The 24191-nt window shown below is 38.0% G+C and overlaps 1 protein-coding gene across 1 annotated transcript in view; it reads left to right on the forward strand.

Annotated features, from left to right (window-relative positions):
- Positions 1-24191, forward strand: part of MALRD1 (MAM and LDL receptor class A domain containing 1) — a 629377-nt gene that overhangs the window by 321346 nt on the left and 283840 nt on the right. Inside the window, exon 29 of the mRNA XM_059660668.1 lies at positions 135-292. Coding sequence (XP_059516651.1) covers positions 135-292 — 158 coding nt within the window. The remainder of the gene's footprint in view (positions 1-134; positions 293-24191) is intronic.

A 24191-nucleotide genomic window follows, 5' to 3' on the forward strand; every position in this document is an offset into this window, starting at 1 on the left:
TGAGCCTCTTTTTATGTATCTATTGGCCATTCATGTCAAGTATATTTTAATTTATAAATAACTCAAAGATGGAAAAGCTAAAATAATTCCCTCATTGCTATTTTATCCTGTCTGATTCCTGTCTTTGTTCCTAGGGCACTTTTTGTATCTGGAGGCTACTCCGGTGGGCCTTCGGGGTGAAGAAGCGCACCTCAAGAGTGGTGTGTGGCAAGAATCCAGTGCTGCATGCACCATGAGCTTCTGGTATTTCATATCTGCAAAAGCCACAGGGTCCATTCAGATTCTCATTAAGGTAGGATCTTTGCCCATGACGCTTCTGAATTTAGTGACGTTTCCTACAAATAGCACAAGGCCAAAAAGGTTTTAATTACAACTCTGCTAACAGGGCCAGAGAAAGCCTCCTTTAGCTGCTACTGTGGTTCAAATGGTCTATGGAGTTCAGTAAGCTGGGCCTACACACCAGCTTTGAGCTCAACATCATCCCCTGTGATTATGATTGAATCCCAGAGACACTTTTTATGTTATCAATCTAAGACAGGTAAGTTTTTTTTTCTACTTAGATATTTCTGCCCCTATCTTTCTTAGTAAAAGAAAGTAGAGTATTTGTACATCTGAAAGGAGAGTGACTATCCTTTTTAACTCATATGTGAGTGATCATTAAAGGAACCGATATTAGATATTCTGGTTTCTAAGCGCACGGTGCAAAGAACTGCACTGCTCAGGAGAGTGATCAAGGTATGATTACTTTGAACTGCTTATTAACTACGACACAATAATGCATTTTACTCCTGAGGATTAATTGGATGTTTCTGTCAGGGCTTTAATTTAATATAATAATGTGATAGTGTTCGGAGAGCAAAATAACAAAGTATATATTAATATTAATGAGACTTGGTTCATATACCTTACTCTTTGGCAAGTTCAAACAGCAGCAAAAAGGAGGTGTGTGTGTGTGTGTGTGTGTGTGTGTGTGTGTGTGTGTTGTTCATTTCAAGAATCTAGTTAGAATGTTAAGAAAGCTGACTTTAAAATCATGCTCTTGAGGCTACTGCTGCTTCATTGCCCAGGAGCTTTGGTGAAGCGCCCTGTCATTGCTGGAAATGCCTGACCAGGAAACCGGGCTCACCTGTCTGCACCGTCCATGTTTTATCTGAAACCTGAGCTAACTTTATAATTGAGGGCTCCGCTCTAATAATGCAGGAAAGCCAGCCTAATAAAATACATGCAGCAAATACTGCAGTGATTTATGCTTATATTTAAATTGGAAGACTTACTAACATATAATGCTTGCAGTTCTCACAGGGGTGTTTTTCTAGTGTCTGTTGAATGTGATACGTATGTGATGTGTACCATGCGGAGGGATTGGTTCAGCTCTGCAGACTCTGCTTTAATTATTTGTTCCACGCATGTTTGCATTTCAGGTCTGTTATAGTGTAGACACACACTTTATATTACTATAAAATGTACAATTAAACTATTTGGAGATACATCGTCTTAATGAGTCATGTTGAACTCCTACATACCCATGGACATTTAACAACATTTTAAAAAACTGACTACCTAACATATTAAAAACACTTATTTAAAAATATATGTCTATTCTCATTTAGTGACATTAATTACAAAGGAGAGAAAAAGTTTATAGCATGTATCGATTCTTTCATGAATTTTAGGGTAATCATTTTATTTTGCTAGTTAATATGATACATAGTTTTGGTCATCATTACAGAGATCTTCTTAGGCTTCTCTCTGCAGAACCAGGCTGGACTGCGCCCTGCTCATTAGTCTGAAAGCATCCCTGCCAGTTGGTAAACAAGAGCGGCAGGGAATCTGCTTTCATTTTTTTCTCTTTTCTTCCCATCTTTTAATCTGAGTGTCCCTCAGAGTTCTAGAAGTTCTTCCTGCTCCCTGGCTATTCATTTACATTTATTCTGTTTCAACAGAGAGACTATAAAACCCCGAGAGCAAGGCCTCAAGGGTTTAGTCTCTATGTGCCCGTCCCAGCTACTCAGAGGAGGGGCTGATGGGTGAAGGCACTGCAGGAAGAGTGGTGCCCTCCTAGAGCCACTGCCAAGCTCAGGACAATCCTTGTTAGGGACAAAGGAATGGCTGTTCGGCATTATATGCACAACATTTGGGTCATATCTGAGAATTTTTAATCAAATCTGAAATACACACATGCAATCAGATGCAAGTCACATTACTATTGAACAATAATCTATATATGTAAAAGCCTAAGCAACCTTTACAACTGGACGACCGATGACCGGCCGGTAGCTATGATGCGCACTGACCACTAGGGGGCAGACACTCAGCACAGGAGCTGCCCCCTAGTGGTCAGTGCGCTCCCACAGCCAACCTTCCATGGCCGGCCAACCTCCTGCAGTCCCTCCCCGCAGCCGGCCAGCCAGCCTTGATCGACCCCGATCAGAACTGGGTGAGATGGCCCCAATCGGCCAGGAGGAACTCCAATTGTTCATGAATTCATGCACCGGGCCTCTAGTTTAATAATAATATAGTTTTAAAGGGTAGTATTGATTGCAGAGCACAACCACAGTAAAACACAATAATAGATACATTTATTGAAAAACAACCACATACCATTTGTTGAACATCAACACGTATTATTTCATGTCATTCTTGGCACAACCCTCTGAGTTAAATAATGTGAGCCCCAATTTTACCACAGCACGGAACAAAGGGGTCTCATAGAAATAACATAACCATCCCCTGGCTACCTAGCCAGTCAGTAACAGACTGGGGGTTGGAATTCAGGTATATTTACAGCCAAAACTTATTTGTTCATCCCTCACCATCCCCAAGTGTCCCTCACTAATAATAGTGCATGTTTTACTCTCCTAATGAGATGGAGATTTTATTTTACTGAGATCCAAATTCATTGCATAGAATAATTTTATTTTTTAGGAAAACAAAATGAATAATAATTCTTAAAATGGATATGTGTAATTGTCAAACTACTCCTTTCATAAAGGAGTTAATTCAGGGAAATCCCTACAAAGAAAATCTATTACTTTAGGGAATATTTAGTAAAGAGCAGTATTCTTTTACATAATGTATATATTACTTCTATGTTTCTTGCTTTTAGTGATATGAGAACTACTTTTAACTAAACAGGTGTAATTGAAACAAATGTAACCTTTGGATATTAAAGTGATACATGAATTATAAGAAGATAGAAGAAGTATTTTGTTGAGAAATTAACCTTAATATTTTTATTTCCTTTGAAGTTTGCTTTGATTATTAATGTAAAAAAAATAACCACAATAAAATGAAGTGGCTAAAATTTTTCAAGAGCAATAACAACTTTAAAAAATACAGCTAGTTTTATTGTGAGATTATAGAGTTTGTCAAGTAGAAGGAGTGTTACCTAACACCCACTGCTTGGGCCAAGCCACTTTGAGAATGGGATTTAGTCCATGGGAACTGGTGATCTCTGCACTGCCTTCCTCACTGAAGACTCAGATAGGCTAAGTAGTAAGTCCAAGGTTATAGATGAGCTAAGAGTTGAACTCAGGGATTATAAATATCAAGATTAGAATGTTATACCATACAATCTGTTTTCTTTCTATGGAGAGAGATTGGATGTTGATAATCTAAATTAAAATCCATGGGCCATATCTTTTTCTGAATTTAGTAATAATTCATTTTTAATAGTACACTTATTCTTGATAACATTGATCATTTTAACCTACCTTTCACTTATTTAAATTTGATACATTCTCATCAAATTTACATATATTGCTTTTCAGATCATCTAAGATTTAAAACAAAAAGTACATGCCCAGGAGTAGAGTAAGAGTTCTACAACATAAAAGTTAACTTGTTTTTATAAATATATTTAATTTTATTCATATTTCCACTCATTTGTTTTCTTATGGGGTTAATTAATGATGGATAATATGTAGATTTTAATATACTATAAAGAATTTGAGGAGAATATTTTAATTTACCTGTGTCTGACATTTTGTTGTCATGGATATACCTCTGTTTATTCATCAAGAAACAAAACACCTTTGCATCTTTTCAGTTAGTCATTTGGAAAAATACAGGAACACCTGCTACCTGAAGAGCATTATTGTGTTTTGGAGCTACTCCATCCGTAATAAACTGTTATTTTAATCAAGAGGACTGTATGCTGTGGGGAATTTGCATCTACTTGACTGAAGGCATTCTGGGCTATCCATTATACCATTATGATAGAAAACATAATATATTCAAGCCAGAAGTGGAGAAAAATAATGTGTTTCAGGAGAGCCCTTCTGATTATAGCAGCCTAGTTATGCTGAAAGACCATAATTAAATTAGTTCATTGCTTTATCTTGCTAAGTGATTCAGAGAATTTTAGAGCTGGTGGGGTCCTTGAAATACGTTTAATCTAAGCTATTCATTTTACGGATGAAGGAACTAAGATTATGAGGTTATATTTCTTGCCCCAGCTCGTATGGTATTTTAAGAAAAAAAGTTAGGATATGAATCCAATTCTTCTGACTTCTAATTTAGAGTTATTATACTTGATTTCCTGGAAATTCTATGTAGAGATCATATTGAATATGGGAATATAAATTTTGTTCAATAGGCAGTGAAAAATGTCAAGTCAACAAACAAAAAGACAGATTCCTTTGCTTATTTAGTAGAATAAGTCATCTTTTATTCTCAATCTAGAGAACAATGAGCCTCAGTTGTCAACTGACAAAAGTGAGCATTTTCCATCCTGCCCAACCTACCACTACCCTCGCCCCAGCTCACACGCTCACCACATCCTGAGCTGATATTTACATCTACTGTAGTTACTGACACTACATGTGCCTAAGTATGAGAGTATGTCAGACAGATTTTCAGATACAGACATATTTTGATCTCTTCAGCTTACTGAATATCTGGTGCTATTTTACTCTCATTGCTGGCATCTTATTCTCTGTTTCAGAGAAAATGATGTAGAAAATATGGCTAGAGAGGATACATAGAATCTCTATTGATACATATTCTGAAAATTTGATTATTTAGGACTGCCATGTGGATTTTGTAAATTAATTATACTAAACTTTTAGTATCAAAATTTTTTTTTTCAGAATTGGTTCAGCACCTTAACAATTCCATCTACATAGTGTGAGCGACTAGTATATTGATTGCATTATTGACCTTGACCAAGTCAGGGGAGAAAAGTTGATCTTTGCATTTCAAGCTGGAGCCATGCAAGATATTGACACACTCAGAGATTTATTAAATTAGCTGTTACCAGATCACAGTGCCCTGATTTATATATAATAAATGTTTATTTTTAATCACCCTGGAGAACATGGGCATATTTGTTCCAGACCTATTTTTTACTAAGATTTGTTAAAAAACGTCTTGATTCTTTCCTACATCTCTTAACTCTTTCAGGTTCCCCTCCTGCTACCCACTAGGACTTCTGTGTAGCCAGTGCCACTGGAGTCCCTTCTGTCACAGAGAAAACATTTCTTTAGTATGCTAACACCATGTAATTAATCCCAGGAGTTTTGCTTTACACGAGACACATATGGTCAGCACTGCAGAACATTATTCTCATACTCTAACTGCTATTTCACTTCTATTTAGACTTCCATTGCTGCTATTCCACTGCTGCTACTATTCTTGTCGTGTCCAGTTATTGGCTGATTCCCCTCTTTTTATTTTTCATACAAGACATAATATATGTCTTTTACATATCTTAACTCACTTAATCTGCAAGATAGATTTGTGAGGTAGATTCTTTGCCCTAATTTTACAGAGAAGGAAATTGAGACCAGGTCACATAAATAGTAAGTGGTATAATCGGGGTTAAAAGCCAAGTCTAAGTTCAAAATCCACACTCTTAACTGTTACTTTTAACTTCTGCTATTTGCATTTAAACCATTTTTATACACAGCGTGTAGAGATATTACTGCCCATCAAAATTTTCTAGTGGCTCAGAAATCATACAAATTAGAGATGTCCATCTCTACATACTAATAAATCCATAGGCCTGTTCCACACACATGTTAGAGAGGGGACATGATTATGTTCAGCAACTTCTGCTGTTTTATTTATTTTTCCACCTTAGCTTGTCAATATCTATTAACGGTAATTGTATTTACCTAAAGCACTCTCCCTTATATCTAATATAATTCATAAATTTCAAAATCGTATCTAATATTATTTTGCTGCACTTTTGGTAAGGAAAGAATGAATTTAAAACAATGTAATTTGACTTATATAAGAACAAAACTAGATAGATGAGTCTACTAATTAATTACATTAATTATTATTCAAGCATGAAATTTTTAAAATTATTGCAAACATCTATTCTTTCAGAATCTTCCTCTCAAATGATCAAACTTGGTCAATAATAATGTTTCCTTCTTCAAAACTGAGACATTCTAAATTAAAATCAGAGTTTTTCAAGATCTGGAGTTTAGCGTGTGTGGGTGTTTGTAGCTATCATTGACTTATTAGCATGATGAACTTCTGAATTCTCAGAATACTTCTATAAATGTAAGAAATAAAATATTCGAATTATAAAGGAACAATTAAATTAATACTAGTTATTAAAATATTTTAATCCAAAATTATGACTTAATAAATGTATGTTAAATGACAAGATCTAATGGAGTATAAAATAACTACTATTATTTTAAAGGAGTAATCAGATAATCACAGACCTTTAACATTATATCAAATATTATTATTATTGGTTAGAGAGTCACAGGTAGTACTAATATCTGTATTTTGCTGCCTGTATTCTTGATTGAAGAAAATACCCAATTTTATTTGAAAGGTAGCAAGAATAAAGATGCATTTCCTTCCACTGTTGTGGGTGGGAAATAGGCTCTTCCATGGGATTGTGAGGAAAGCATTTCAAGGATCCATGCATGCACGGGGAATTGTAACGTGGCAAGGTGCTATATTGGTGATGCTTGCCTTTGCCCCTGGTCTCCCAATGTCCCATTCCCCTCCTCCAGCCATGGAAAAGGTCTAATCTTGTATTCAGCAGGACCAAGGCAAAGGCCATGCCCAGAGTTTCTGCGTCATAGTTCTTGGGAGCCTAAGCAGTCTGTCCCAGGCCCCAGATGGCCACTAGGCCTGTAAGGTCCTATGTTCCTGGGTGGGAGAGAACACAAACTAAGGGGGCAAGTGTGCATCCTGAATGAGAGAGAGAGAGAGAGAGAGAGAGAGAGAGAGAGAGAGAGGGAGAGAGAGAGGGAGAGAGAGGTATTTGTTTCCTGGAATTATATTCAAAAACTTGTCCAAAGTAACCGATTTGCTGACCTAAGTTTTGTGGGCTTCTGATGGGATCCACCCTCTGACAAATGATCCCTTTCCCAGGTTTAACCAACAGTCCTCTGTGGTCCAGCACCTCCTCCTGCACATTTTGTCTTTATTGTCTAGGTCATTATTTTCCCCTGATCTCTCTCCCACTCACCCAATCCTGAACTGCAGGGGGGAAGGGATGGGTGGTAACCCTCTGGGAGGGACAACGCTGTCATTTCTTAGGGTGTGAAGCTCTAGGTTCCTGGTGAAGCAAACAGGCTTCTGCTTCCCAGCTGAATATGCTCAATTTGTTTGCTTCCTTTCCATCATTAAGTAGCTAAGGATGCTAACACATACATATTACCATCCTCTTGAAAACCAATTTTTATGTAGAGAGGGCCTTGAAATGTTTAAATTTTATAAGGGTGTCTATCTTGCATATTCATTGTTTACATTCATTTATTTATTAAGAAAAATCACTATGCCTTATCTGAATAGGACATTTTTGCATAAGTCAACTCCAGTTCCCAATGAATGAAACATAAAGACACTGAAGATAATATTCTATCTGAAGCAATTTCAGAGCAGGCTAATGTAAATGGGCTTAGGTTCTGCCACAGTGAAGAGCTTTTTCAGTGGCTGGATATCGGGCTTGCAGCCAGGTGGAGTCAGCAACTTCCAAACTGACTGCCTGTGGGTTAATATATTGAGATTTGTCACCCAGATTCAGGAGTGTCTTTTCAAATGCCTTAAGTAGTCACAACTATTGACTTTTTATTTAATACTAGAGGCTCAGTGCACAAAATTCGTGCACTCATGGGGGGCGGCGGGGGTCCCTCAGACTGGCCTGTGCCCTCTCGCAGTCTGGGAGCCTTTGGGGGATGTCCATCGGTTGGACATCCTTAGCGCTGCTGCGGGGGTGGCAGAGGCTCCTGCCATCACCACTGCGCTTGCCAGCCGTGAGCCCAGGTTCTGGCTGAGGGACATTCCCCCCGTGGGAGCACACTGACCATCGGGGGCAGCTCCTGCATTGAGCACCTGCCCCCTGGTCGTCAGTGTGCATCATAGTGACTGGTTGTTCTGCTGTTTGGTCAATTTGCATATTAACCTTTTATCATATAGGATAAGATCTAGGAAAGAAAAAGAAGAAAAAAACAATACTGTGACTTGCCTACTTTAAGATATAGTTGGCTAGTAGCTTCACATGGTTACTGTTAATTTGCCCAAAGAAAATTCATAGGCACCATTGTTTTGTACAGAACTGTCCTATGTAGGAATCCTAAATGCCTATTAATTTTACTTTAACTTTGGCTTATTTCTGATAATATTTACATTTTAACAGAAAATTTTCATGGCAAGACATTCTTTTTACGTCATTATATTTTTTTAGTTTATTTACGTCATTTTATTTTTTTAGGTTGTCTGAAAAAATCACGGTAATGTTTGGCAAATAATAGTTATTCTATTTGGAACTCATAAGTTCTCATCAGTTCATTTTTAACACCTGCTCTGTTAATTTGCTGTGGAGTTTGCAACACATGCTTCTACCAGAACAGGTTAAACTTGCTTTTCCATGGCCTGATTGTTCTGACTCACATCCTTGACTCAGAGGTTGCTACAAGATTGACAATCAGTTTTTACTAATTCTAGATCACAGAGTTGGAGAAGACAAAACCCCTATGATTCACCCTCATATGTATTATCATCTATATTATAAAAGGCCTGTGGCCCTAATGCTGTAAGGACCAAAGACCGGCACGGGTGGGCGGGGCTGCGAGCTTGGGGAGGCATGCGTGGGTGGAGGGGACTTCGAGGTGTGCCTGGGTGGGCAGGGCGGTGGGATTTCTCGGGCTGGGCTTCTAGTATTAAATAACTAAAATCCCCATAATATTAGCAATCTTATCTCTGTAAAAGATGAGTATATAACACATTCCTAGTTGTAATCTTTTGTGAATTTTAAGAAAAATAAATGTTTAGGGGGAAGGAGGGGGAGGGGAGGGCAATGGGGGAAAAGAGGAACATATGCAAAACTTTCAACAATAAAGATTAAAAAAATAAATAAAACAAATATTTAAGACCTAATTTTTAACACTGAAGAAATAGGTTTGAATTGGTATTTTCCAGATTAGCACAACTCTCCACATCTTCTAAAGAAATCAGGAATATTTTTTTAATAATCTAGGACAGTGGTCGGCAAACTCATTAATCAACAGAGCCAAATATCAACAGTACAACGATTGAAATTTCTTTTGAGAGCCAGATTTTTAAAACTTAAACTATATAGGTAGGTACATTGTTATTAATTTAATTGGGGTACTCCTAAGGCTTAGGAAGAGCCACACTCAAGGGGCCAAAGAGCCGCATGTGGCTCGCGAGCCGCAGTTTGCCGACCACAGAATTCTAGGACTTGTGGCAACAAAGCTCCTTGGCAAATTCTGCTCTGATTCCACATCTGTGGGTAGCATTCTGTGAAAGATACAAATAAAGAAAAGCTGGGCTGTTTAGGATATACCCTGCACTAACTTAGACTGTCTGCTGCTAACGCAGTCCCTTCGATTTAGGGCTACAACACTCCTTTGCAAATACTGAGTTGCCAGCTCAGTCCCAGCTCTTTCCACTCCTCGATTCCATTCATGCATTCAAATAAGCCTTCACTGAGCTGGTACTAAACACACTTGCTGCCACGGAGCTGGGAAGCTTAGAGTAGACTTACATCCTTGCAAAGCAGCAGTACGACTTTCAGTCTTTCGATCAGAAACAGATCTCTCCCATTAGAAACAGCATGTTCTTCAATATTTTATTGCCCTCTTTCCAAAATTACACTCTTTCTGAAAGGGTGACTTATGGCTTCCTGTGCCGAATTCCTGAAACAGGGACCGCTGGGTTTCATGGGATGGGTCCTAATTAGGGGGCATTGTGTTCCCATACCACTGAGTCTTTGTTTCATGGCCCTACTCCACTGCATGATGACCCTCTCTCCATAAAGTTTGATTCTCTGATGACTAGGGAGCTTTCATGACGGAGAGGATACATCTGTCCTGTTTCTAGTAGGAAATACTAGTATAGTGCCAAACATATAGTGGACATTATAATCGAATGAGTGAAAATATAACCAGTACATAATGAGATGCCAACTATATAGAACAAACCATTTAATATGTTAGAAATTTGAAAGCTATTGAAACATTTATGGATTGAAAATGTTTAGAGGAAATCTGATCTTGAAATTAAGAAGAATTTGGATAAATAAAGGAAGGAAGAGAGGGCATTTCAAATGAGAGAACACAGAGAAGTAGAGAAATATAAGATGTATTTAGTGAACTCTGAATTTATTAGTTATCAATAATTAAAATAATAATATTAATAAAAATAGTCAAATAAACATTTACTTAGCTCTTTATAGTTTATATCATACATTTGTATATCAGATACTGTGAAGCTATTTTTGTTAATGCAGCATTGCTTACTTTTATTGTTTTAGTAATTTTCATTATAACTTATCTTTAGCTTTAATTTAACTTTATAACCACATTTATTGAGTAACTTGTAATGTATTCACCTTAAATAAATTGAAATGTGTCAAATTATAAATGCAAATTAGTGGTTTGTATAAAGACTGGAAATAGCAGTCTAAGCAAATTTAAAAATAATTCAAAATTGCTTTTTGAACAGCAAAAAAAACAATTGAAAATGTAAATTGTTAAAAGTATATTTAATGAGCTTAACTTTTAACTTCTGCTTGATATGAGAAATTTCAACTTAGCTGCTAGATATTCATTCAGATATTGTCAACATTATTTTCTTTTCACCAATTGACACATGTTGAATAACTTTTATAGAATTAAATTAAAATATGTCATTTTTATTCAGTTTTTATAGCTCAGGTTATACACAGAATTACTTAGGATCAACATAAACAGCATCAACAAGATAGTGCCAACCTATAGGCACACAATGGCCCACTCTTGTGCTAAGACTTAAGACTGAATAATGGATTAAGAAAAGATTCTCCAGAGCCATCTATTCTCAACATTTCATAGCACTCATCTTCCATACATTTATATAACTTCAAAGAATTTCACGTCAATGCTGCTCATGTGATACAAAAAATCTCCAACAAGAGTAATTAAATATTAAAGAATAAGATTTTTCTCAGTAATTATTAAGTTTTGGAAAGCTACAAACCATTGGGATACCTAAGATTTTAATCCCTAAGAACCAATGTTTGGGCCCCATTAAAAATATATGTTATACCCTTCTACTTTCCTCTCTTCATCTGTGGTATTCTGAAATCTCTTTTCTCTTCTGAGGGGCATCATTATTCATCTTTCCCCAAGGCAAGCTTTCCAGCTTAACACCATTGCTAAATTTAGTTTAGAAAATATAACCTTAAAATATTTCTCAGTAAGCAAATATAACTACATTATCCATATACATTTTTCTTCTATGTTCTTATCCATGCCTTTTCATTATACATAACTTTTTTAAAAAATTAATGTCCTTTTCTACATTCTTTTGCAACTTGTCACTTTCCATCACTCTCTTGAAGGTTGGATTCAGGTACAATTTATTTTTTTGTCCTTTATAATGAATGGCTCATTGTAAGCACATATTATATTTGTTAGAAAAAAAATAAGTTCCCATTACCTCAAGCTCATATATATAAACAGGGAGAATAATATATAAACACATAATTAAAGGAATCTACAAAGTAGAAGATTTGGGGGAAATTTTGAGTGGGAGCTGAATATGGAATTACCTATGTAGTCTAGATAAACTTTTATTCTACATAAAACCATTAGTTTTGTGGTCCTAATTCCAAATACTATATCATGTCATGGTAGATATTACTCTGTCAAGAATAGAAAAACAGAAAGATAATAAAAGTGGACTTGGCTGGATTAGTGTTCTTTTAATAAATTAGACCATCTATTTATGGACTTACTTTATGGATCAGACCATACATATGAAGGCTTTAACATTCAAATTTCCATGAGTGACTCATTGAAAGTACAAGTACTAATGAATTTTATTTTCCTCTCAAGGTGTGCTATTTACTATATACTGCAAATGATCTTTGTACATTGCTTTTATGCTAACTTGCTCAGTTTTGTGAGCAGAGGGATCATTATTCTGAATGCTAGCAATTGAAGTGACATAGAAATGTTATGTTATAAAGAAGGGTAAAATAACATTTTATGTGAATTCAGGGACTTCTTTTCGTCAGCTTTCATGAGCCCTAGGATTTTAGGGGTCATATTTTAATGAGATTATCTTGACTCTTTTGACTTCACTGGGGATCATTCAGCAAATACAATCTCACCAAAGTTAGAAGTTCCTAAGGCTACTAAATTATGACCGAATGGTGAGAAAACTCTTTGGGTTAGAGGAGGAGGAGGACTTATTTGGGAGGGGAGTTCACTTAAATTATTTTTGAAAAAAGCTTTAAAATATGAGGTAGAATATTGAACTTAATAACTTTCTTAGCTTCATTAGTTTTGGAGCTAACTTTTCTTTGTATTCAAAAGAACATACACATATGCACAAGTGCACCTAAGTTGAAAAGGAGAAAATGATACTCCAAGTGATATTAATCAAGCTAAGCAACTTTGTTTCTTTTGATTTTTTCCAAAAAATGTTTAACCAGAAGATAAATTAAGAAAAAAAGTAGTCAAAATCAGAGAAATTTTTAAAACTTTCTTTCTACATTTGAGCATAAAATATGATAGAAATATATAAATGAATATTTTTTCAATTACTTTGTTTACTTAGATGTGGAGAGATTGTGAACAGTTTTATTTTCACAGATATATAGTTAGAGTGCATTTATGCTTTTTTATTGCTATTCTATCCATGCGGTAATAAACATCATTTGAAAAAACTCATGCAATACTTTTAAATGGATAGCTCAGTACTTGAAAAAGTTTTTATATTTTGTGAAACCATTAAAGTCATAGCATTAGCATGCATCTACAGAAACATTTTTCTAGATAATTTCTTTTTAGACTAGAGGCCTGGTGCACCAAAATTCAGGCAGGGTAGGCCTTCGCAGCCCTGGCTGCAATCCCTGCCCTGCCCCCCACCCACACCTGCCTTGGCCTGGAACTGCCTGCGTCTGCCACCACACACTCCCAGTTTCCCAGAGCACCCTGATCGATTGCCCCACAGAGGGTGGCCTGGGCCTCCCTCTTTGGGATGATCACAGAGCTCCCCCCATCGATCAACCCACCAGCTGGTGGCCTGGGCCTCCCTCTGTGGGCCAATTGATCGCAGAGCCTCCCGCCCCCATATCAATCATCCTGCAGACCTCCCTCTGTTGGGTGATCATGGGGCGATTGTAGCCCCCTGACCAATGCATTGCACCCACCTTAGCTGGCCTGGCACCAGTGCATGTCATAGTGTGGTTGTCCAGGTGGTCCTTCTGCTGTTCAGCAGTGCGGTTGATTTGTATATTGTGCTTTTAATTATATATATATATATTCCTAACATGCAAATAGACCGAACGGCTGAACAACTGAACAACTGAACAACAGGTCCCTGTGACATGCACTGACCATGACGGGGTGCACACAGAATATGGTGGGCACTGGCTGCGGCGGGATGGTAGAGCAGGTGAGTGGAGGTGCCAGACCAAGGCAGGGAGCCAGTTGCTGTCATTGGGACAAGCCTCTGGTGGTTACTGAAAATTCTTTGCTCCCATGTGCCACGGTCCCACCAGGCACTCGCACCTGCTGCTGGTGCCAGCCCCACTCGCACCCACTGCCAGTGCCTGGCATTGGCCCCAGTCACTTGGTGCTGTCAGCGGGTGCGAGTGGTGGCTGCTGGCCCCAATCACCCCTCAGGCCTTCTCCTCCTCCCTCTCCTCCTGAGGGGCAATCAGGGCAGCAGCTGCCTCTTGCACCCGCTGGGGGTGCTGACCTCACTCACACCCGCTGCTGGTGCTGGACCCAATTGTCCACGCTGTCAATGGGTGCAAGCAGGGCCAGTCCTGTCAGCGAGTGGGAGCAGTGGCGGCAGCAGGGTGGCTGGCAAACGGGACCAGGGGCCGCGGTGGGAGGGGCTGTCCGGGGGTGCGGAGGATAGGCTGAGACCTGCCCCTGTGCCTATTGCAGTCTTGCAGCCCACAGTTTCTTTCAAGGTGCACAAATTCGTGCACTGGGCCCCTAGTTATAGATAAGATGTGCTACCTTTTATTTCATACTAGAATTTTTTGATATATCCTGCTTTCTTGAAAATTCCTTTTCCCCCCTTCAAACTTTGTAGGCAAATATGTGTTTATCTTTATAACTTAAGCACTATTATATTTCTAAGAAAATTTTATGAATGCAAGCATAGTGAGACAATGAACTAGAGCCAAGTAAATGACAGTGCATGGTTCAAAATGACTGCCAGAATAATATAGATTCACTTAGTTTTCCTACTTCTCTGGAGACAAGAGATCCGTATTACATTTTGGACACACATACTATAAATTATTTAAATTCTTTTTTAAGTCAGAACTTTAGGAAAGTTCTGTTAAATTTAATAACTTCAATGTGAATTGCTAGAATCAGGAATTACACAAGGCACAGTACTCAATTAGTCCATTTGTACCTTCTCATATATGATAAGTGCTCTGAAAAATATATGAAATTGTATGCACAGGGAAGAAAAAGCAAATTTCTGAATTTTTCTTGTAATTTACTATAAATGTATCCATGTAAATGAAAGATTTACATATGTATTTAATTAGATAATTAGCATTTTACTCAATAAGTATTACATACTGACACCAAAAACCCAATCCTGTAAAAGAATTTTGAAAACAACTGCAATGTGAAAGGAGACATTACTGGTCTTTTGCATATAGTGACATTACTGTCATTTTTGAAATACTTATGAATTTGATAATAAATCTTGAAACATCCTCATTATTTTTGATGAAGTTAGAACTAGTAGAAGGTAGAAGTAGTTGTATGGACAGTCACTTCTTCTATGGAAATTAATGTTCAACAAGAAGGACCATCTTCTCTGCCTCCTTGAAGGTCTCACATCTCATATTTTGAGATTATTTTTATTATCCACCACTGAGTTGTTTATCAGGCAGCTGCTCCTCAGCATTGTGTACTTTCACTTGCATACATTTCTGGCCTTTGATTATTCTGCTCCAGTTGCTTTCTGGGGCTCTACGATCCCTGGCTTGACACCTTGCTGCAATTTCTTTGCTGTTTTCAACACAGGAAGAAAACCACATTTCCCTTTCAGTCAATCCATTAATGGAAAACAAAACTACAACACAAGGCATATGTGTCAGATTTTACAGAAGAGTTGTATCTAATTAGAATTTTAGTGCATGGAAGAGAAACATAATTAGTTCTCAGTCTTACTCTTTTCCTTCACTTTTGCTCTTCCTTTGAACCTTTCAAGGAATCACATGATTTATCTTTCCAATGCAAAATAGATTCCTGTTTCAGATAACAACACCTCAAACATAGCATTGGTCTTGACCTTAGATACATTTTTCTTTTTTCTTTTTTTTTGCCAGAGCAATCAAAAGATGTAGTGACCTATATCAGTTCATTTTCCAAAGTGCAAGGTGTTTAGCTGGTAGAATATCTCAGTGGGCTTCTGGATATGATAAAAGATCACTAAACATGTAGCCAGATAGAGAGATTTAGACTTGAATCCCAACTCTACCACTTATTATTCATTACCTTGGGTAAATCACTTAGCATCTATGACCTGCCACCTCTTTGTGTTTAAAAAAATTGCCATAATATGAGCTAAATTAGCTTTAGGGTCATCAAAGCTGTAATAATGGGTGAGAATGTGCTTCAAAACCATAAAGCATTTAACAAATTCTAGGTCATTTTTTTTTTCAATTAATTGGTAATGAAAAGTAAGCACAGAAAAAGGAGAAAAGTAATACTCAGAATATTTACTTACAGTGGTTAAAATAAATTTAACTGCATAAGAATATGTATCATCCAAACATGGGTGCTTCATCTCTACTCTAATGGGGCATTTTCATATTGTTTCCATTTAAGTGTCCTGCTCTTGGATGCCAGAACTCATTATCTTGCTTGTTCTCACACATTGTCTCTTTGAGGGGTGTGCATGGAACTTTGTGCCTGTGTTCACTGATAGCTGAGCCATGATGAGGGTCTGTCAGGCATTAAGCTTAGAGCACAGCTGTTACTGTGTGCTTCCCATAACCTGGCTCAGGATGTCTGTCATTTCGGAGATGATGCTAGAAAAGCAGAATGCTGTCATGAGGTGGGTTATTCAGGACAAATAAATACCCAGAAAAAAAAACTAAGATGTTTGTTTTTAAAGTAAAGGAAGGGTATTGAGATATGTCAGCATAATCCATTAGAAAGACATTTATTCCCCTTCCCTCACATGACAAATGTTCAAATAATCGCCATCGCTAACACTTAGAGGAGCATTAACATGACACAGTGCTGCAGACAACTCACTTAGCAGCTCTGTACCCGGAAAAATACAGTGCCCACGCTTTGTTACCAGAGAGCCAGTTCTCCAGAAAAGCACTGAGATGAGGAGGAGGATTTAATGACTGCTATGATTTTAGCTTATTTCGTCAGATATCCATGTATGACCTTTGTGACCACCTTCAACTTCCAAACGCACATCAGCTTTGCTTCTTTCTTAAATGAGGAGAAGTCATCATTCATCAGTTGATGGGGATGGAAGTGGGGGAGAAGTGGTGTAGCTCTAAGAGGACGATGAGAGATAGGAATGGCCCCTGTGCTTAAAGAAATGTTCTGCGTCACTGTCCATGTCCTGGAGATAATATTTCCTGTAGTTCTACCAGATGTTCCCACTGGGGAACTGGGTAAAGGGTATTGCTGTAGGGGCAGGAGTTGGGTGCAGGGGGCCTGAGCGGGGAGAAAATGGGGGCATCTGTAATACTTTCGACAATAAAAAAGAACATTGAAAAAACACTCCTGAATGTGAATCTACAATTACATCAAAACAAGCAGTTTTAAAATAACTGTGTTAAATTAAAATCCTAATGGCGATTTTGTTTCATCTTCTACCCAGCAAAACTTTCTCTGCAATTTATATAGTCTGAAAGTATTCCATCTTCTTAATTATGATGTTATATTTAGCAATGTAGAATCTGTACTTCCTGATTTTATCAGAAATGGATACCATAGTAATCTTAGCTTATGGTATTTCAGATTTTAGTGAGTTGGTAGCTTGCTCTGTTTCTGTTTCAGGCCATGCCCTGTCATTAATACACAGATAATATTCCTGGCTACTTGCATCTTCATGTCAATTTTACCCTTATATCAGCAATTCTTATTTCCAAAAGTATCATTTTCACACTTTCTTCTTTTCATATTGTTTATATTATCCCATGTCAAATTTTAAATTTTAGCTATAAATGGTTTTTGATATTTTATACCAAAGTTCCGTTTAGTTTTTTTCATGATGGTTTAATTTATTATTTTTATTTATTAAATTTATTGGGGTGACATCAGTTAATATGATTATATAGGTTTCGGTTGTGGGTTTCTATGATACAAGATCTGTATATTGCACTGTGTGCCTAATGCCCAAAGTCAAATCTTTGCCCATCACCATATATTCATCCCTTTATCTCCCTACCCACTTCCCTCTGGCAACTACTACTCAGCAATAAGAAAGGATGAAATACTGCCATTTACAACACATGGATGGATCTTGAGAGCATTATGCTAAGTGAGATAAGTCAGTTAGAAAAAGCTAAGAACCATAGGATCTCACTCATATGTGGGATATAAAACTAAAACTCATGGACACTCCCCCTCCCTCTCTCCCCTCCCTTCCTTCCTTCCTTCCTTCCTTCCTTCCTTCCTTCCTTCCTTCCTTCCTTCCTTCCTTCCTCCATTCCTTCTTTCTTTCCTTCCTAAACTTCCTTCCTAACTTCCTTCCTTCCTAACTTCATTCCTAACTTCCTTCCTTCTGTGTTTAGTTAAGGACCTACTTTAAGCCAGGCACAGTTGGGAATTTCGTTTAGCTTATGGGATAGTTCAGAGATTACAAACTTGGACACACACTCTTTCAAAAGCTGAATTTGTGTAATTTGTGTAAAAGAACATGTTTATTATAAGAACTTTAATTTCATTTATATATTTACATTAGAACACTATGTTAAGAACTTTTAAAGACAGTATGAGCTTTGTGGGAGAACTGATATTTCACCCAAACCAATGTAGGGCAATTGCAACCTTCAGGCTGCACTTGGAGCCGTGTGGGAAGTTCACAGCTGAAACACACACACTCAATGATGAACTCACAGTGAGAAACTGCAAACCAATGTAGTAAATGAGCCACCAGGAGGCAGAGCGAGCCGCCATAAAGCGGAAAAATAATCATGCCATTCTACTCCCCAGTTTATCTCTGGTCATCGGGAATTCCTGCAGTTGTGCATCACTGTTCCTTCTCATAGTAGTGTTATGTGAGGACTATGCATTTTATAAACTATTACCAAGTAGGTCATACATTTCATTTTACAGGGAAAGAAGAAAACTCGTACCTGAATGATGTATTTTAGCTGATAACTTTATTCTTACATATTGAACTCATTTTATATACCTGGATTGAAATCTTTGAAAAGAAAGTAATAGTAAACACCATCTATCTATCTATGTGCAGGCACACTATATACATGATGTATTAAAAGTCCCTTACAAGTATTATGAAATAGTTATTTACTCCATTTTACAAGTGAGGAACTAAGAGTCAAATATTTTAAATCTCTCTGACTTCATAGCTCTCAATGACAGTGAACTGCAACTAAATAATTTTGAAATTTGGGGGAGGGTTAATTATTATACACTGGTATTTTGTAAAATGCCTTTAACTTTTTTTAAAATATTTTTATTGATTTCAGGGAGGAAGGAAGAGGGAGAGATGGAAACATCCATGATGAGAGAGAATCATGGATCGGCTGCCTCCTGCAAGTCCCCCACTGGGGATTGAGCCCACAACCCAGGCATGTGCCCTTGATCAGAATCGAACCTGGGACCTTTCAGTTTGCAGGCCAACGCTCTATTCACTGAGCCAAACTTGCTAGGGCAAAATGCCTTTATCTTTTTATCATTTGGCAACACTACTTCAAATTTAGGACTGAAACATTGATAGATTTATATTCTCAAAGAAAGCACAGTAATACTCAATAAAAATATTCAGTTTACTATGCTTTCCTTAAGTTTCTTGAATGGTCAATTTCCTGTTTTTTCTTGATTGATTTTGAGAGATTTTCTTTATTCATGATTTGTTATGTGTGCTTTGAAAAATATACACTAAATATCTATTTATTTATTGAACATAATTTAATTGGACTCTTTAATCATGAAACATATGAAAATTTTAGAAAACATTAATTTATATCCCCAACTTTATCCACCCATCTACTAGATTATTATTCTCTAGTTTCACCACACAAGCAGTGTGTTTTTTGTTTAAATAACAAATAACTGCCCTAGCCAGTTTTGCTCAGTGGTTACCAATTTCTGTCCTCATCATTCCTTCCCTCTAAGTTCAATTTCCTTTTAAATGTGTTACATAAGATATAAATTAAATTAAATTTCTTATAACATAATTTAGTAATTTTTCCTGTAAAGGTCTGATATTTTGCTTTTTAAAAAATCCTCAACCAAGGATATATTTATATTTATTTTATTTCATTGTTTTATTTTATTTTATTAGCGATGAAGCAAGGGAGAGAGAGAGAAATATCGATCGGTTGCCTCTCATATGCAACATGACCAGGGATTGAACCTGCAACCTAGTTATGTGTCCTGACCAGAATTGAGTCCAGAACCTTTTGGTGTGTGGGATGATGCTCCAACCAATTGGGCAACACGGCCAGAGCTAAAGATCTGCTTTTTCTGGATCCCACAAACTTTTTTTTCTGGCTCTAAGCTTTGAAATTTTTTTCATTTTATTTTATTACTTTTTTTCATTTCATTTTTCCCCGTCATCATTTGTCCCCCCTTGCCTTCTTTCACCTCGACCACTCCCCCCACCCACAATCACCATACTGCTGTCCATCTCCATGAGTTCTTTCTCTTTGTTTTCTATTTTGCTCAATCCCTTCACCCCTCAACATCCCTCCAAACAGAGCTGTCTGCCTTCTCTCTATCTATGAGTCTATGTGGAATTTAATGAACAAACTGAACTACCAAGCAAAATAGAAAAAGACCTACAGACTTTTATATGATAACACACTGTGTTCAGTAATTAAACTTCTAGATAAACATCTTTATGTCTTTTCCAGAAGGTTTTTCTAATGGTAATACTAGAATGCACTAGAGGGGGAGAAAAAGTAAGTTCACTCAAGTGTAATTTAAAACTGTCATAAAGTAATTTTATCACAACTAATATGAAAATTATGTGATAAAAATAAAAAAAACACATCATTAAGTAAGTGGTTTGTAACTTGGAATTGAGAAAGAGAGGTACTAAAAAACCTAAATCTTTGAGTGATTGGTATAAAAATTGCAAGTAGGAAGTAGAGGGAAATCGGGAACTCGTTTTCTCTATTCTACTTAGTTTTTTTGTTTGTTTGTTTGTTTGTTTGTTTGTTTGTTTTCTCCCTCAGTGAAAGGTCCTTTCTGACTCATCAATCGTCTTCTTTTTTCTTTTACATATTTATTTGTTTGTTTTATTTTGTGTCTCTGACTAAACCTCAGTCTAACCAGAAGGAATCTGAGCTCAGAGTCCCAGGTCTTCACACTGATGTCACTGCCCCTTTAATTGGCAGGTGTCTTTCCCTACGAAACTCAGATTCCTTGGCACTTCTCAGTCCTATGTTTAAGTTCTTTTAACTCAGAGATATAAACTAAACCAAGGACTTAAGACATTATGGAGACTCTCGTGACCGGCTGTAAGGCATTGGTCATGAAACGCTATGGACACATGAAAATTACATCAGATCTTTAAAACCAAAGACATAGGATTGGAATGGGAAAAGGCCTCCAAATTAGATACTGTGGCATCAAGGATGGCTCACTGAGTCAAACAGCTAAACTTAAAGGATGCCCAGCAGGAGATGGACAGGGGATACAGGACTTGGGTAGGGATGATAAAGGTCTCAACAGCCCCCCAAATAGGCTGCCAACCAGCCAAACATACATACTAATAAGGCAGCCATAAAAGGATTTTTCTGGTTAGGCATTGATCATACCTCCAGAGCAGTATAAGATCCACATTCACTTAAATGAAGATTGTTTATGTGAACTTTTTAAAAAATAGCTAATGATCTTGGGATCCCCCTTTTGAGTTATTAGACTAAATCAATAATTTAAATATATAATTCCTTGCTTTTTTGAGAATCTGTTAGTTAAGATGATTTATATTTTCACAAATAATGTATTATCATACTGTCTTCAGACTAATTGTGTTAATTAGCATATTTAAACATGATAAATGGCAATCACAAGCCATTTCTACATGTAGACTAGACAGGAAAACAGGGTTTATAAAAATAAGACATACACAAATTACCAGACAATTTTAATGGTTAGTATTTTTAAATTTATAAATGTGCTCTTTTAAGAGATAGGTCCTAGAGAATAGATCATTTCTACAGACTTCCACATGATAATTATTCTTTAAAAAGATCAAGATAGTTTTCATATTTAATGGGGATTGCATTAGAATTCTAAATAATAAAAAACCCTAGCTACATAATACTGCCAACAGCAAAGGGTGTGCTCATGGTCATTATCCTCTCCAGACAATAAACCTTTTTTTTTTTTTGTAAGTAATTAGAGTTTTTTTGTCTGTTTTGTTCCCAGACAAATTTCAAGCTTTGAGAATTGGGCTTAGTAGAGAGGCACTTAAATATTTATTTACTAAGTGAAATGGGCTTTTAAGGGAAAATATTACATATGGATAGTTCTGTTATTTGTTTCTTGGCGTAAACAAAATGTTTGTATGAAAGGGCTGGTTGCATGTCAAGTAATTTGCCTAAGGGAACAAGGCAGAAGTCATGATGTCTTGTACAGCCCAGCTTCGGAAGTCACACACTGTCATTTCCACAATTACCTGTTGGTTACAGAGATCAGCACTGTTCAATGTGAGCAGGGGCTACACAAAGCCACTTCAAGCCACAAGTCAGTAAATACCAGCCGGTGGATTTGGGCGCCATTATGGAGGTTGCCTGCCATGAGGCCATCCTGATAACCACTCCAGCTTATCTGCATGGATGCAAATTCTAACAGTCCTTATTTGCTGGTATACATTGAGTAGTCTTTCATTTCCAGCTGAAAAAGAAAATCAAACCTGTAATCCTGCATATTACTCTCAACACAGTTTGGCACCAATCAACTTTCGCATCCTTATCTCATACTTCTCCGGTTACCGTCCGCACATGTTCCGGACTGTAATCCTTCCTCCTTTCTCCTATGCTTGCTTTCTTGATGACACCCTTCCTGCTGTGTTTTTAGTTTCACTCTGTCGCTGCACCATCAAATCAGCATACAAATATCTTTTTACCGTTTTTCATGGATCGTATTTCTTGCTTCAGGTTCCATCTCTTTACTTGGCTTCCCTTCACCATAAACTTCTTGAAAAGTTGTTATTTTGCTCTCATTTCTCCAGCTTCTATTCACTCCTCAACCTACTTGTATTCAACCCTCAAGACTCCACTGAATCTTCTCTTGAAAAGATGCTAGTTTCATCCCACCAAAGCCAATTTAGACTTTTCTGTGCCCGAATTGTTTGGCTGCTCAGCAGTATTCAACATCCGTGGCCATCCCCAAGTAGAAACACTTTTTTATTCTTTGCTTGGCATACGGGATACTATACCTTCACGGTTTTCTTCTGACTTCTGTATCTTTCCTCCTCATATCCTTTTCCAATTCTTCTATCTCTGTTCTAATTGTAAAAACCTTGATTACCTCAGGACAGGTCCTTGCCTCCTTATTTTTCTCTTTGCTTCTCCTTATAACATCTTGTTTTTTCATATAGCTTTAAATGCCCACTGCTTCTTTTCCATATCTCACATCAAAACTACCTCATGAATTGGATTGCTAATAAGTTTAGCATACAAATTAAACTTTGATTGGGGTGCATGCTCTAAGTTTTCTTATTTTTATAACTAGAGGCCCGATGCACGAAACTCTGCAAGGGTAGGCCTTCATAGCCCCAGCTACTGGGCCCTCGTGGCCCCAGCTGCCTCACAGTCCTGGCTGGTGGCCTGGCAGCCCCAACTTCTGGGGCCCTCATGACCCCAGCTGCCTCACGGACATGGCTGCCTTGCCCCCGACCCTCACCCGCCTTGGCCTGGCACTGCCCGTGTGCGCTGCCACACACACCCTGTTACCCAGTGCTGTGGAGCCCCCCCATCGAAGGCCCCGCAGAGGGTGGCCTGGGCCTCCCTCTGCAGGGTGATCATGTGCATTGCCCCTGCCTTGGTTGGCCTGGCTCCAGTGTGTGTCATCCGAAAGGTCATCTTGACGGTCGTTCTGCTGTTCAGTCGTTCGTTTGATTTGCATATTATGCTTTTATTATTATAGAGTTATTATAAACTAGAAGCCCGGTGCACAAAAATTTGTGCACTCAGGGTGGGGGAGGGGGTCCCTCAGCCCGGCCTGTGCCCTCTCGCAGTCTGGGACCCCTCGGGAGATGACGCCCTGCTGGCTTAGGCCTGCTCTCAGGTGGCAGAGGGCAGGCCCAATCCCTAGGTGCAGCCTCGGGTGGGGCTAAGAGCAGGGCTGATTGGGGAGTTGGGGCGCTGCCCCCTGTCACTCACAGAGCAGGGCCCATCAGGGGTGTTGGGGAGCTCCTCCCTGTCACGCACAGAGCAAGGCCGATCAGGGGGTTGAGGAGCTCCCCCCTGTCACTTACAGAGTAGGGCCAATAGGGCAGTTGGGGCACCGCCCCCTGTCACACACAGAGCAGGGCCGATCAGGGGGTTGGGGCGC

The sequence above is a fragment of the Myotis daubentonii genome, chromosome 1, assembly GCF_963259705.1.
Source record: "Myotis daubentonii chromosome 1, mMyoDau2.1, whole genome shotgun sequence".
NCBI lineage: Eukaryota > Metazoa > Chordata > Mammalia > Chiroptera > Vespertilionidae > Myotis > Myotis daubentonii.